Raw genomic sequence first — 15,155 nt, forward strand, 5'->3', positions numbered from 1 at the left:
TAATTTTCCTTTTCTTTGCATCTTCACGCGTTATGCGACTTACCCGTGGAAACCTGGGTGAACAAAGAGTCACCTGTGACATGCTTGTCTCATTCTTTGTGGGTTTGTTATCGCACTACTTTGTCTGTTAGCAGGCACCAGCCAGCCTTCCAAGATGTCCTCCTGCAGTTATACTCAATTCGTCTTTTTAGATTTCGTGCGAATAGGCGGCGAGTTTTTCTGGGTTGCCCGGAGTTGAACTTGTTCGAAATAAACTAACCAGTAGAGTCCCCAGCTGCGTTTTCACACTAACAGCGCGCCGTGATTCAGCGCAGACGCCGTACGGAGTATTTTAGGCATAATTTACCAACCACCCGAATGTCACAAGCTTTGGTCGAGTGGTACAGGTGATGATTATTACAAACAAGCGGGTGACTTTTAAGATTCACTAAAAGCGTTTGGTTCACTAGGCTGCTGCAGTTTGCCGCAAGCATGCCCAGTCCTATACGCTTTGACATAGGAATACTTACCTATATCCCAAATGATATATATTGACATGTGTTAATAATAAAGTAATGCTCCATCTGCTGAAAACATGGTGGCGCAATATCGGGCAAGTTGCGACGGTATAGCTTACTACTCCACAGCGCGTCTATTGTGTCGGCGAACAGAAAATGTCACTTATGCACCCGTAAGTCAAGCGAATTGCATGGACTACAGGCCGACACAAGCTTGTGCATATCCAATGAACCATTTATTTCAGCATGTTCATGTGGAAATGTTAAGGGCAGCTCCTCAAATATAACTACGCCACATAAAGAACAACAGTAAGCTCGCATGCGCGTAAATCAAAATTCACATCGAAACAGAAATGACGCGAAACCGCTTAGCACCGTACACAAAAATCGTACGCTAAGAAGCTTTACCACCGTTTTCCTTCCAACATTGGTTGATAAACTTCGGAGTATGGCATAGGGCTTGGAAACCCCTCTGCGATCCCCAGCAAAGCTATTAACTCGAAACATCCCAAGATAATGTATACATTCTTGTGGGTTACCAACAAATCATAACGATCCACAAATCCGGCACAATTCACCACATTAGTGAAAAGTGAAAAGGCACACCTCCTCTGTGAGCACCACGATATTCTGGCGCCTGTGTGTAAACAAGTAAGTTTACAATCCATGATTCATCATGAAGAAATGACAGCCCCCACACAGTCATGCGAAAGCCTTTAAATGCACCAAGTGAGGCGGTTGTATGAAAATAAATACGAAAGAAATGCACTAGCGATCCCGACATGGCATTTAACCATTGGCCGGCGCGCGAGTCATCCACGTGTCGGGTGTAACAACAGCGCATGTGCGTCCCAGGCTCATACGGCCCATGTTTGTGTCGGCCGAGCAGTTGAAGAGCGGCGCGAACTCCACGAGGTGGCGCAGCGGTAGATTCACGCGGTACTCCGCGGGTAGCCAATGGCCCTGGTGTTCCTTGTACACCAGGTCGCTGTTCTCGCAGTTGTCGAGAGCGTAGTACACGAAGAACAATGCCTCGGCAGAGAGCTCAGGCAGCCGCTGGTAGCGGAAGTCCACGTTCCACGCTCGTCGAACCTGCGCATCCACATGACGGAAACACCGAGTGGAATTATGGTTAATCGTTTAATTTTCGTTGCGAGACATCTCTCTGAGTGGTACCGAAAAAAACAGCCCAGTGTTTTACAACGTTATCAAATCTATGGCCCATATCACTGTGCCACAGGCCCTGCGTTAAGCACGTGCACTCCATCTCATTGCATGCCTTCAAGTGCTTCCATTGCATGTTCCCGCTCCATTGGCCCTATACAGGGTCAACATACAGTCATTCACCCTCAGCGTTGATACAGTCTAAAGTAAATTGATCTGGCAGGACCGCATGCGACCTGACAAGAGCTGTTGGACTTACGGGTACATAAGGTTGCTGGAACTAAATGTAGGTTAGGACATGACCACAGAAGAAAGCTGGCAGCACAATGTTGGAGAAAATTGTACCTACAATAACCTTTATTTAAACGATTCCGTTTATCTTTCAGACCAAACTGATACAGTGCCAAGGATGCAGATGCAAAAGAAACCAACACGCGATTTCGTATTGTCGAATGCGCCCTTCCAAGTTGGTTCGTCGCACACAGCTCACCCAAACCAAACTACTATAGTCGTACGACCTGCAGTATGCGCCCTTCACCGGCCAAGGTCAAAGCTCTTAAAGGTACGGTACCAGCAACGTAGCAGTCTTACGAACTTATTTAGTCCATCTGCGCCGCTCAAGCTGACGCGGGTAAGTGCTGTAACGTGCTGTTGCGGCCGATGGACTAGAAGCCACAACTGACAGTCGAATATAACGCGTGCTTTCACCTTTGCGGCACACTCTTTTTTTCAATGCGAAGTTCAATGAGCAGTCTTACTCCATAATTGTATTGTGCGCGCGCTGCTGTAACATTAATGCTCTTCTGCGAAGTTCTACCTAATGTCTGACAGGCTGTGTTTCTCTTTGGGCTAAATAGCCTGCCTTGTCACACTCTTCATGACAATCTATTGGGTGGTAGCAGATATAAGTGGGCTGTCCGTAGGTGGTAACCATCACGTTTGTCATTCTTGCGTTTTGAGCACTTCTATATTACTTTCTTCTATAGTCTGAGCTTTTATTCGCTCATATTACAGAGAATGATTATTTTTCCAATCACTTTTCAGGCTATAATTTTCCATGCGAGGTGGCACTACAAAAAAACGTGACAACGTGTCTAATTAGCAAAACTTGCTTGTGTTGGATAATTCGTTGTCATCTTCCGTACTGTTATCGCACCCTTCTATTGTATGGTTCATAGCTACAATTAAGCACTTGGTAGAAGTGACGTAGTGTCTGTGTCCACAGTTTTGCTCATACTGCACCTTCCTTGAGCGAACGTATGCGTAGGACGGACGACAGTTTTGTTTATGATACAAAGCGGGACTTCAATACGATGGCATATGAAAAAAATAGGTGCTACGCTCTAAAAATTTAGCTTCTCGTAGGTAAGTCCTCCTGGCACCTTCCGCTGCCGGGCACCGTCGGTTGCATAACCACCTGGCAGCAACCTGGTTGCCCGCTTTGTTCGGAAATCGCTCTTCCCGCCTGCATTTCTTTGTTAAAGTGTCCTAGTGTTATAGCAATATTCGGGTATATACATGCAGTATATACGTGCGGTTATGGAAGCTGGTTGGGCCCCAGCGCTTCCTCTACCCTGCACGGGAAAATTAAAACTTTACACCCATGCGCGAGGTAATTCATTATACGCAGCGAGCGTTCAGCTTGTGATATACTAATATAAGCATCCAAGAAAAAGGAACAGAAGCAGATAAATATGATGACAGATGACAAGATTTTCAAGAGAAGAAAGAAGCGATAAAGCGAAAGAACGGGATAAAAGTTGATGGAGAATACCTTAGTAACTTGCGATTCGCTGATGATATTGCCTTACTTAGTACCTCAGGGGACCAATTGCAATGCATGCTCACTGACCTGGAGAGGCAATGCAGAAGAGTGGGTCTAAAAATTAATCTGCAGAAAACTAAAGTATTGTCTAACAGTCTCGGAAGAGAACAACAATTTACAATAGGTAGCGAGGCACTGGAAGTGGTAACGGAATACATCTATTCGGACAAGTAGTGACCGCGGATGCGTATCATGAGACTGAAATAATCAGGAGAATAACAATGGGTTGGGGTGCGTTTGGCAGGCATTCTCAGATCATGAACAGCAGGTTACCATTATCCCTCAAGAGAAAAGTGTATGATAGCTGTGTCTCACCAGTACTCACCTACGGGGCAGAAACCTGGAGGCTTACGAACAGCGTTCTACTTAAATTGAGGACGACGCAACGAGCTATGAAAAAAAGAATGATGGGTGTAACGTTAAGGGTTAAGAAAAAAGCAGATTAGGTGAGGGAACAAACGCGAGCTGATGACATCTTAGTTGAAATCAAGAAAAAGAAATGTGCATGGGCAGGACATGTATGAGGAGGGAAGATAACCGATGGTCATTAAGGGTTACGAACTGGATTCCAAGGGAAGGGTAGCGTAGCAGCGGGTGGCAGAAAGTTAGGTGGGTGGATGAGATTAAGAAGTTTGCAGGGACGACATGGCCACAATTAGTACATGACCGGGGTTGTTGGAGAAGTATGGGAGAGGCCGTGGCCCTGCAGTGGGCGTAACCAGGCTGATGATAATGATGATGATGATGATGATGATGATGATGATGATGAAAAAATGGCGCAAAAAGTAACATTTACCATCGTTGATACGAAAATATCAGGATGCTCAAACAAGCGTCATGCTTAGAAATATAAACCACCTCAAGAATTGAGCAAATAATCGTCGCATGAGTCCTCCTGTAGCCAATCGTCTTGAAGGAATACTCTTCTCTATGGGTAACAATGTTTGAGCGGACCTGTTGAGTTATAACCCAGTCACATGGGCATATGAAAGGTCATTTGAAGTTAAGCAGTGTAGAGCTTTAACAAGAACATGAGTTCAATTTATATGCGTCAGTGCTACATGGTCCCCAAATGGTCTCCCCTGAATCTTTTAACAGGAATGACAACATATTCGTGAACGCAAAAGTGACGAGATACGAAAACTGCTATCGATGCGCAGAAATATGCCTAGGACACATCGATGCGTAGAAGCCGATAACCAGTTCCCACATGGCAAACCATGTTGCGTCGGTGTTGCTGCCGGCGACAGGTCATGCCGGCGCTGTTGTACCGGCGCGTTCATGAATGAGATTGCGGGTGTTACGAAAGTGGTCAGTGCCTAAAAACTTTTACAAGGGTGTAAAACATGTTTTACCGGGTATAAATTCAACGTCCGTGTTTCAATAGAACTTTTCTTCTGTCGCACGCCTTCTAGGATCATAAACATTCCCTTGAGATTTCAAGGGACAAACGCAGACACCCTCAACTAAAAGCTCCCTTCGACGAGGCCTCCTTTGATGCACCCGTGTAGCAGTGCCAGTCCTCCATTGAAATAAAGCCTCTTGGGATCAAGGGACTTTGAAAGTTCCCCTGTGACGGGGGTATTAGTTTATACCTGTAGATTCTAACGGACTACAAAGATCCATGCTGCCATGAAGCGTCGCGTAACAGGTCTGCATGGTGTCGCCATAAAGTGCCCTGCAGTCCAACAACAGAATGTGACCTGACGCCCACCTTTCATTTCTCCGAATTGTTAACGTACGTTCAGTGTTAAAAGAACTACACCCTATAGTGTAGCAGCCCATATCACCACACATAATAAATGCATGGTTCTCAGACACCTACAATATTTCCCTAATTTGATATTGCCATTTTTTTAGCCATTCACAGAAGATGCGCACATATACGTTGTCTAGGAATGTACAGATAAGTTCATACATCTTTAGAGAGGCCTTCGCTTACGTCGAGTGCATAGGCCCGAGGAATGCGCGCAAGCACGCATGCACGCCCGCATTTTTATACCATATATAGCCACAGTGACGCATACCACTGGAGACACGTCTTTTATGGTAAAAACGTGCGCAGCACAGTGCTCATAAAGATGCCACTACGTTTTTCTTTTGCATGCGCAAAGGCAGTAACAGGCAACAAGCCATGGGAACACGAGACGTCAAATAAAAGCGATAGGAGACGACAGCCATCGTCTCATAACTGGCTGGAGATGCAGTTTAAGAAATCCACATTACATCAGTTGTGGGAAAAATGACGTCACTCATGTCTTTCAGTTGCTTCGTGCGATGTTCTATTTTTTCCTCCTCTCACTTAAAGTCTCAATGGGCGCTTCTAGTTTGGGCGCATTTTCTTCCCACCAGGGACCACGTTACGGTGCTTACCGCCTGAGGTGGAGTAGTCGAGTCAATACGACGGCGTGAAAAAGCCGGCAACAATGGTCTGCTATGGCAAAGTGAACAATGTCAGGCGCGCGCGTTGCTAAGCACCATATCAGCACGATCATCATTTACGTCACTTGAATTATGCCGTCTTTAGTGCTCTGCCAATTGCACACTGTTCGACCACCTGATTCAGTGTGTTTCGACGAAGCTATATACATTTGTGTGCCATTATTGATGTAAGTGCATATCATATATAGATTACAAAGAAAGACTGAACTACACATCAAGGCCACCGTGTTTGCAGCATTCGGCTAACTACAATTTTTCGTTCACTTATATGTGACTGACACTTTACGTCCAGCCATGGCGCATGGCTCCGCATTCCCACGGGCTTCGGCCCTGCCTCAGTGATAGTTACGGCTTCACATGTTTTAGTTCCTCAGAAGAAAGTGTAAAAATACTTATCAAGAAATGATTCAGGCACGGAAACACTCTCTCCAATGCTATTTACTGCATGCACAGCAGAAATATTGAAGCTGCTAGACTGGACAGGACGACGAGTGACGTTCAACGGCGAATATATACAAGATGTTCTGCTTGCAGATCACACTGTCCCTTTGAGTAACGCTGGGAACACGTTGCAGCAAATGATTGAAGACCTTGACCGAGAAAGTGTGAGGATAGCGCTGAAAAATAATATGCAGAACATAATGGTAATGTTCAGTATGCTGTCGAGCGAATAAGAAATCATTAAGCAGTCAGCCTCTACAGTCTGTGCAGGAGTGCATTTATCTAAGTCATTTATTTCCAGGAGACCCTGATAATGAGCAGAAAATTACAGAACCAAAGTGAGACGGATTGCATACGGCAGGCCCTACAAAATCATGACCGGCAGCTTACCGCTGTCATTAAATGATAAATTGTAAAATTATTGCATTCTACCGGTACTAACACGTGAGTCAGAAACTTCGTGATTAATAAAAACGCTCAATAACGGATTAAGAAGAGCGCAAGGAGCTGTAAAATGGAAAACAATAGGCCCAGTGTTAAGAAACACGAAGAGAGCGGTGTTGATGAGAGTAACCCGGCGTGTCCGATATTCTAGTTGACATTAAGAGAAAAATGCACCAACGATTACTATGCTCCCGAATGCGAAGTTTTAGCGCAGCTCTATCGTGTTTCATTTCGCGATATATTTTCTGGCACGGACAGTCTGTCTGGTGCAGCACATTGCAAACTAACTGAAGTGCGGTGCAACTGCCCCACTAATCGGGAGATCGCGAGAGGCAGCGCGTGGATGACACGTAGGCACGACTCACAGCAGCCGCTGCAGACGCACCTCCGCTCATGCCACGCTTTGTTCCATATATGGTTTCGCACTCGCCGCATGGCATCGGTCAACAAAAAACGGCATGCTACTTTGGCCCCATCTCGCAGGGGCCATCGCTGCATAACCCGTCTTGCGCGGCACTGCGCTTTTCTTCTCGTGCTTTCGCCATACCCTCCTCCTCCGCTTTCCTCCTCATGCTTTCTTCGTTATCGCCGTCTTTCTTGCCCCGCTGCGCTCCGCGTTCGCTCTTTCATCCTTCGATGTGCTCGTTCTTTAAGTTACGCCGAGGAACTACGCCGAGGGACGCCGCTGAGAGACACCGCCGCTGGAGCTCGCCGCAGTAACGGGCGCCTAAGGGCTGCGCTCTAAGCAGTGGAGCTGGGCAGGCCACGCGATTCGTAGGACAGATGATTGGTTGTCCATTAAATTTACTGAAAGGAAGCGTTGTGGAGGATGGAAGAAAATTAGGTGGTGTCAGGAAATTGGGATATTTTCGGGCACATCTTGGAATCAGCTAGCACAGGTAAGGAATAACTGGATATCACTGGAAGAGCATTTCGGCCTGCAGTGAGCATAAAAATAGCGTGATGATGTTTTAAAAGTTTGTCCCGAATTTTAGCAGATTGTTGGCCTTGAAGTGCAGTTCGCTTCGTATTGCATGGCCGTATTCGAATGTTTACAGAACGGCATCTACTGCGGCTTGAATACACCACCCTCACCTGAGCCTCGTAAGATGTGTGACGGCACGGCGCCTCACAAAGTGCGTAGCTGTAGCAAGAGCGGCGAGTTGAGCCGATTTCACCTTGTATTAGCTAGAACGTTGAACTGTTATGTGTTTTGCGCGCGGTGCTGCGCAGTATGCTGACTTGCACTTGAACGTGTGTTCTTATGAGGCTGGTAAATTTACGGAAACGTTGGCGTTAATCATTGTGGTATTACAGCGAAGCTCCATATGGCTTGCCGTTTCGTCCGTCCTCCCGCCTGTCGCGTGTACGCCGAAATCTCCTCCGGCACAACCCCATGCCTATACGCGAAAAAAGAGAAAGAGAGGCACGCGATTGGCTGCGCCAGTAGTGACGTCGTCCGTGCACGTAACAGTATCTCTCTGGCTCCGAAATGGGCAGGCCACGCGTCATACGTACTCCTGAGGAGCAGGCAGCTTTTGATTAGCAACACCACGGCAGAACCGGGAACGAGCTCTACGACGTGCCGATGCTGCGGCCCAGACGCAAGAGCAGGCTCGTGCAGCCGAGCGCATGCAGCAACTGCGTACTGAGGATTCGTCAGCCTACCAAGCCATTTTTAATGAACCGTCTGGATTCACCCAGTGATAAACACCAGGGCCGCACTTTTCAGCTTCGCTGGTTAATTATTTACACGGAGCTCTTGGGCGGTGATTTGTTTGACTGATTACCCTTTACTTCCAAGATGTGCCACTCGGAGCTCCAGGCTCTGGTGTCACCAACTTATGGTCTATTACCTGTCTGCTAATTTGAAGTGTAGGCGCCTTTGTGCATTTTAGCTCTGTCGTAGTGCACAAACGTAATCGTAACCTTCAAAACAATCTCTTCACTTGGTGCCGAACATCGTCTTGTTTTATCAGCTGAATAAAAGCCAAGGAGAACCAATGAATGTTCATGTGACGCCAAGTGTGATAGGCAGCGGAACGTGCATGAATGTTGCGTAGCGGTTATATGTCAAATTTGACACCGCCTGTGGTCAATGTATTTTTTCTGCATTTGTTTTTTGTGGCAGCTTTCATAGCTCTTCCTGCCCTCAACAGGGATTCTGTACTGAAGGGAGCGCGCTTTTTCAAGCACCTCAGACCGTACTGGCTGTCGGGGGAGCAGATGGCACGCCTATGCGCGGTATTAGAGCCACACCAGCAACCATGTGCCGCGAGACCACATGCCATCCCTATGAATGTGCCAGTGCTGATGGCCTTGCCTTGAGGTCCCACGAACTATTTATTATGAAACTTTTTTTTTTCCTTTTTCCTAATTCGTATCGAAACAACGGCTATGAGTCGCGCTGTAGTATGGCGGTGATGGTGGTGTTGCTACAGCTGGGGTAGTTATTCCTTCCCCAGCCCCAACCCTCCCCAGCGATGAGAGACCTTGTTGTCCAGCCCCGACCTACCGACCCAGCTCGCGCTGGCGGCTAGGGGCCAGGAACTACTGGACACATGTGGGACCTGAGAAGAAGGTTCCACCTCATCTGGTGCCAGCGCGCAGCAGCCGTCCCTAAGGGCTCAGTACAAAAGTTGATTCTCTCTCTCTACAGCTGGGGTTAGCCTAGCAGACCTGGCCGGCAATTGCTCTGTCTCGGCATCTCTTGCTGCGCCAAATATGCCACCTTGTGTCTATCGGTCCTGTCTCTCGTAAAATTGTGAGAACAATGTGTGACACTGCCGTTCTTTTGTTGGCGGTGCGGTGAACGGGCGAGCGCTTATCGACGCTGTAGGAGGCGCCCAGAAAGGCAAGCTGTTCAAGGAGGGGTGCGCGGTATTGTTTCATGAGATTATTGCCTCAACTACAGACGCATGATGTGCGATCATTCCATCAGTTCACTGCGCTTTTTCTTTCTCTGTCGTTCAATCCGAGCTTGGCATTCATACTACGACGTTAGTTGAGTGCGCTGCCACTTCGTTTGCACCCTTTTCGTGGTGTAAGAACTTTTGTCTAAGAAGTTGCGTACGAACAGCGCAGCTTAGTAAATGCTGCCTCTGATCATTTTCAAGGAAAATGGATTGTTACCCAGGTATTTAGAAATTTCTATTGGAAAAGCTCCTATTCACACAAAAATAAGAGAACCAGGAAGCTAACGAGCAAATACTACTCTAATCGCGTGGACTTGCGTGGCACTGCAAGGAAAAGCTTTAAACGTATAGAGATGCCAAAACTGGATACTGGAGCTGTGCTTTAGAAAAAACAGCGGTGGAACCGTATTTTGCAACTCAGAAAGGAATCAAATGTAAAAAGCGTTTCCAATAATTCAAAGGGCAGTGCGCTACTGGTCGCAGCCAGATCAGGATATCTAAGAACATGGTGTTATGAGACATAGCTCGCCGATGACAAGTGTACATGCGTCGAAGGAGAAAATAGCAGCGAAGTGTTAGGGCATATTTGCCAACCACTTTGCTGCATCTATTCATACATGAATAAGGACGCAGTAACCCTGCCCGAGGCCTCGGCCTTTAAGGACAATTGAGGAAGCGTGTACTAATATGTGGTGGAAGAGAGTAAACGCGACTGGAATACTGGTAGTGCATAGCGGGGTACACACAATAAAAATACAATATTCTTTAACGCAGCACATTTACTCCAATCTCCATGGCTTGTTTACACGAAGAAGAAATATCAAGAGCCCATTATAATGTCAGGTGGCATGTAAAAGTAGCTTTCTTGGTGCCCTTCGCCACCAATCTATTTCAAAGGGGATGTTTACATATTCACCCATGCACACATACATACATACATACATGCATACATCATTCTGTCCATCCACACAGTTTGTCGAATTAATGATTCTGCAGTGGATCGCACTCAACTAGAATGCGCAATAACGTTCTCACGTTCATGAATGTTTCTCCACATTGAAGAATATACGCGCTGTGCTGTATAGCCGGCATTTCTATGGCTCATCCTACGACCAGGTAAGTGCCAATGCAAGCTTCTATTCGCATGCAGTCAGGTATATTTTGGCCCGTTCTTAAAACGTAGTAACACTCCTTGGAAAAACAAGCTGGCCTTTTTGGCGGAACTGTCTCAAATGCATTAGGTCACTACGCCTAGCCTTGCTTCTTCTTATATACATCTAAAAACAGATGGGTTGTTGTACGCAACCGCTATGACTGTTGGAATTTAGCTGCACTTAAATTACGGCAACTGCAAAGAGTTCATTTTTTACTTACGGCTTCAAAAATATTTCTTATATGTGTGAAAATTCCGAAAGCAAACATAACTACATAAAGCAGCAAGTTTAGAAGTGACGAACACGTAACGCCACAGCCGAAACAGGTATCGCAATTTTATGCACCTAATACAGAACTTAATCATCAAGTCCATATACTGCATTTCTTGAGTTCTACTATGGAAAGCTCACATATAGTGGAAACAACTGTGCCGCGCAAATTTTGAACTGTCGCGTAGCTTTCATTACGGAGAGGGCGAATTCACAGGCACTCATCAAGAGCAGTTTAGAGATTACCATGTTTGCCTATATAATTAAGTCAACAGAGCAATTCCACGAAGTGACACGTGGCAGACAAATGAAAGGCTGCGTAAACGCTACTTGAACCTTTATCGAGTGCCCTCATTGGGGAGCGAAGAGGGCGAAACAACCACCACGATAGCTCATTGGTTCTGGTGTTGCGCCGCTCAGGACGAGGTCACTAGTTCGATCCCAGTCGCAAAGAGTGCATTCTGATTCAGGCGAAATTTTTCCCCACTCGCGCGGCCTGAAACTAGCACACACTGAAGAACCCCAGTTGGTCAGAATTTCCCCTGAGTGCCTCACTGCAGTGCGCCTCCTATTCACAGTGCAGTTTCAGCATTCTAAACCCTACAATTTTACTTTCAAGAGATCCAAAAAGCGTTCCGTCACCTGCCACAGCTCTTGAAAGGCTCGAAAGGCCAACTGCAGCGCCGCCGTTTGCTGCAGGACCGCTCCGCGCGACGTCGCGGGGTCAGGGGCCACGGGACCTCGGAGCGCGGCGGGAAGCTCGCGCAAGTCCCACTCGAAGCACTGCAACAGCACCTCGAGCCTGCGCCGTGACGCCTCGTCTGGGTGGAAGTGGCCACCCCGCTCGTCCGGGAACAGGGCTTCCAGCAGGGCGCGGTAGAAGCGCACCGCGTAGCGCGCCAGCTGCAGCGAGAAGCCCGTGCTGTCGCCCGGCACGGAAGTGTTGAACAGGGCCGCCGGCACCAGCACGCGGCCCAGCGACCGGTCGTAGCTGGGGCGCACCGAAGACGGCCGCATGGGGGCGTCGCTGATCGCGGTGCCGCCTGCGAAGGTGATGCGTGCCAGAGGAATGCTTAGTGTAGGTGCCTGCGTAGGTGCGGAATGAACGATTCTCGGAATATCTTTTAAAACGGAGTCGTGCTTTGCCAGTGCCGCTAAGTGGGTTAAGTTTGCTTTCAGCCACGTCCTCTCCTTACCTCTACGATCCGATGCACTCGGGACCAAACCGTCGACCTTTCAAAAACTTCGTTGATGCAGCAACATAAATTGTATGCGAAGAAATGTTATCATCGAGCATTTTCCATTATAATTAATGCGTTCATCGCTTAGGAAGAGCGAGCGTTCATTTGAAACAATGGGAAAATAATACTGAAGAATGGTGCCCCGCAAGGATGCTATATATCTTCATGATCACTGAATTTTAGTCCGGACAATCCAAAGCGCGAAATTTAGGACGAATAAATATTATGAATAACGCTGAGCCAAATATCTCAGCAAGCGCAATTTAGAGACTACGATGTTTGCCTAAACAAATGCTGCGATAACATTAAGGGTACACTAAACGCAAATACTAAGTGACGTGGGCTGTTTAAATACCATTTCAGAAACCTCGCAACGCTTGTTTCGTTCCAAGACAAGACTTCGTTTACGAGAAAATTGCATCTGAACGGCCCAAATACCTTTTCCATAATTCAAATATCCCGCCACCCAACTGGGGAAGTAATGACGTTGCATACGCCATCATCACCCTTTGCTGCCGCCGGTGAGCAAAGCGGCACCCGACAGACGCCGGTACCGAGCCAAGACAAAGCCGTGGATTCGCCACTGCAGCTGCTTTTTCGTCAAGTGATGTAGACCGTTCGGGCATCCCGCAACATCACATGGAAGTTGAATTTTCTGCGACTTGCAGTTTGTCCGAGTTTCACGAGTCTTCAAAACCAACTCAGCACTACGTGATAACGAAACTACTGAAGCGCGAAAGCGTGGTCGGCGCACAGTCGAGCGAAAACGAAACCTTTCGACCGCCCGCGTCGTTGTCAAGAGTAATTTCAATGCGTTCTTTTTTCTAAAAATGAAATAGAACTGGACAAGACGCATGTTATTTCGTCGTATAATACGATGCAAGGATGTTTTTACAAGCAGTGGTTGAGTATAAGTGACAAAATTTAACTGAGGAGTGCCTACGTTATCGGGCATGTACTTGGATGTCCCGTTGTAGTCTCTAACCATGTCCTGCATTCACCTCAATTTCATGATTATTAAGGTTGTGTTCGCGATAGCATTGACACCTTACATATTCTTGAGCACTAATCTACCACTTCAGCTTGATTTCATATTTGCCTGCAGTATACCTTTAAAGAAGTTACTGAGGCCCCGAATACAGTGCCAACAAAATTTTGAATGTTAACGTTAGAAACCTCTGAAATAGCTAAATGAGAAATGAACGGTGATGACCAATAGGCAGCCACTATAGGGCGGGTTGCATATTTATTCTTATATTGCTTAGTTTCCTGGGCAACTACCACGCATATAAACATATTGAAGCTCCCGTGTCACAAAAAGACACTGCATAGTTCAACACATGGCAAATATTCTGTGCATATCTCACAACGGTTCCGCGATTCCGACACCTAACATTGTCACCTCTTAAAACACTTATAATTTTAGTGCTTGTTCCTCGTATTATTTCTTGTCCCGCTCCTCTTGTAAGTTGATACAAAATGAATAAATCAAGCTGTCAGCGCGTGCAGAAGAAACACGTCTCCGTAATAATATAGGTTACAAATGATAGAACTTTATCTGCCTAGCATATAAACTAAATTCTCATCTACAACCTGTAAATTAGTCCCTGTAGATGGTATCACTAATGTTTTTCGCTGAAACCAAAAAAAATAACGTTGCGGTTCCCCCCGAAAGGCGCAGGACTGACTGCGGCAACTTTACTAAGTAGGGTTAGTGGTTTAATCAGCTATGTAAACAGATGTTAGCATTTTCTACTAGCACGGTGCCACGCACCCTCAGGCAAGCATCATCCATCTATCTCAATGACCGCGGACGCTAGCTGTGGGAACACTGGCGTGAAAAGCAGCAGCGGAAGCAAGCAAATTCCCCCCTTCATCCTGGTTCTCGCTTCAACGCAAACTAGGCGCCTGAGAACACAGAACACACGAAGCCTCAATTACGTCGAGACGGCCGCGCTGAGCCGCACCATGTGAAGCTGCGGCCGGGGTAGAAGCGGAGACGTGCGCTACCCTGTATCTCTCTCCCTCCCCCCCCCTCTTTGCCAGCACAAGAAGGCGCCACCGCACAAGCCACCATTCTTCTTGGCTCATTCTCGTATACTTTCCTTCGCACATCCAGCATCGCGCTTGGTTTTTAGTTTAGATTATGGGGTTTTACGTGGCAAAACCACTTTCTGATTATGAGGCACGCCGTAGTGGAGGACTCCGGAAATTTTGACCACCTGGGGTTCTTCAACGTGCACCTAAATCTAAGTACACGGGTGTTCTCGCATTTCGCCCCCATCGAAATGCGGCTGTCGTGGCCGGGATTCGATCCCGCGACCTCGTACTCAGTAGCCTAACACCATAGCCACTGAGCAACCACGGCGGGTGCGCTTGGTTTTTACACGGGAAATCCCGCAGATGGCTACGATGTCGGCGGAAATTGGCCGGGAGTGTCCATGTAATTGCTATCGAAATAAAATATTTTGTAGCCCAATGCAATCAAATTACCTTTGTCGCGATACTACAAATATTTTCACAAGTATTTTTGCTACTTATTTTCACGTCTACCTAAATACTCTCAAACACACGAAATCTTCATTTAGCTGCAATAGATACAGTATATCGAAAGTTGTCACTTTATATATATATATATAAGTGCGCTGTATTGTCATTTGTCAGTAGCATTTTCCGCTCCCTCTTGTAGTAAGCATGTGCACTTTTGGAAATTGCAAACGTGAGTGATATATAGGATTCGCCACTCTTTGCATTGAGCATTG

General features: G+C 46.8%; 1 protein-coding gene across 2 annotated transcripts in view; it reads right to left on the bottom strand.

The window, feature by feature from the left end:
• Positions 1 to 725: 725 nt before the first annotated feature.
• The window catches only part of LOC135900498 (uncharacterized), a 36,647-nt gene continuing 22,217 nt past the window's right edge, over positions 726 to 15,155 (bottom strand). Inside the window, exons 4-5 of one of the 2 annotated variants that reach the window (XM_065429978.2) lie at positions 11,795 to 12,195; positions 726 to 1,589 (exon numbers count right to left, since the gene is read on the bottom strand). In XM_065429978.2, the coding sequence (XP_065286050.1) occupies positions 1,287 to 1,589; positions 11,795 to 12,195 (704 nt within the window). In that variant the 3' untranslated portion in view covers positions 726 to 1,286. Of the gene's footprint in view, positions 1,590 to 6,370; positions 6,546 to 11,794; positions 12,196 to 15,155 lie in introns of those variants that run through there. The other variant, XM_070538360.1, reaches the window with a different exon arrangement.

This window comes from Dermacentor albipictus, chromosome 5 (assembly GCF_038994185.2).
Source record: "Dermacentor albipictus isolate Rhodes 1998 colony chromosome 5, USDA_Dalb.pri_finalv2, whole genome shotgun sequence".
In the NCBI taxonomy this organism is placed as follows: Eukaryota; Metazoa; Arthropoda; class Arachnida; order Ixodida; family Ixodidae; genus Dermacentor; species Dermacentor albipictus.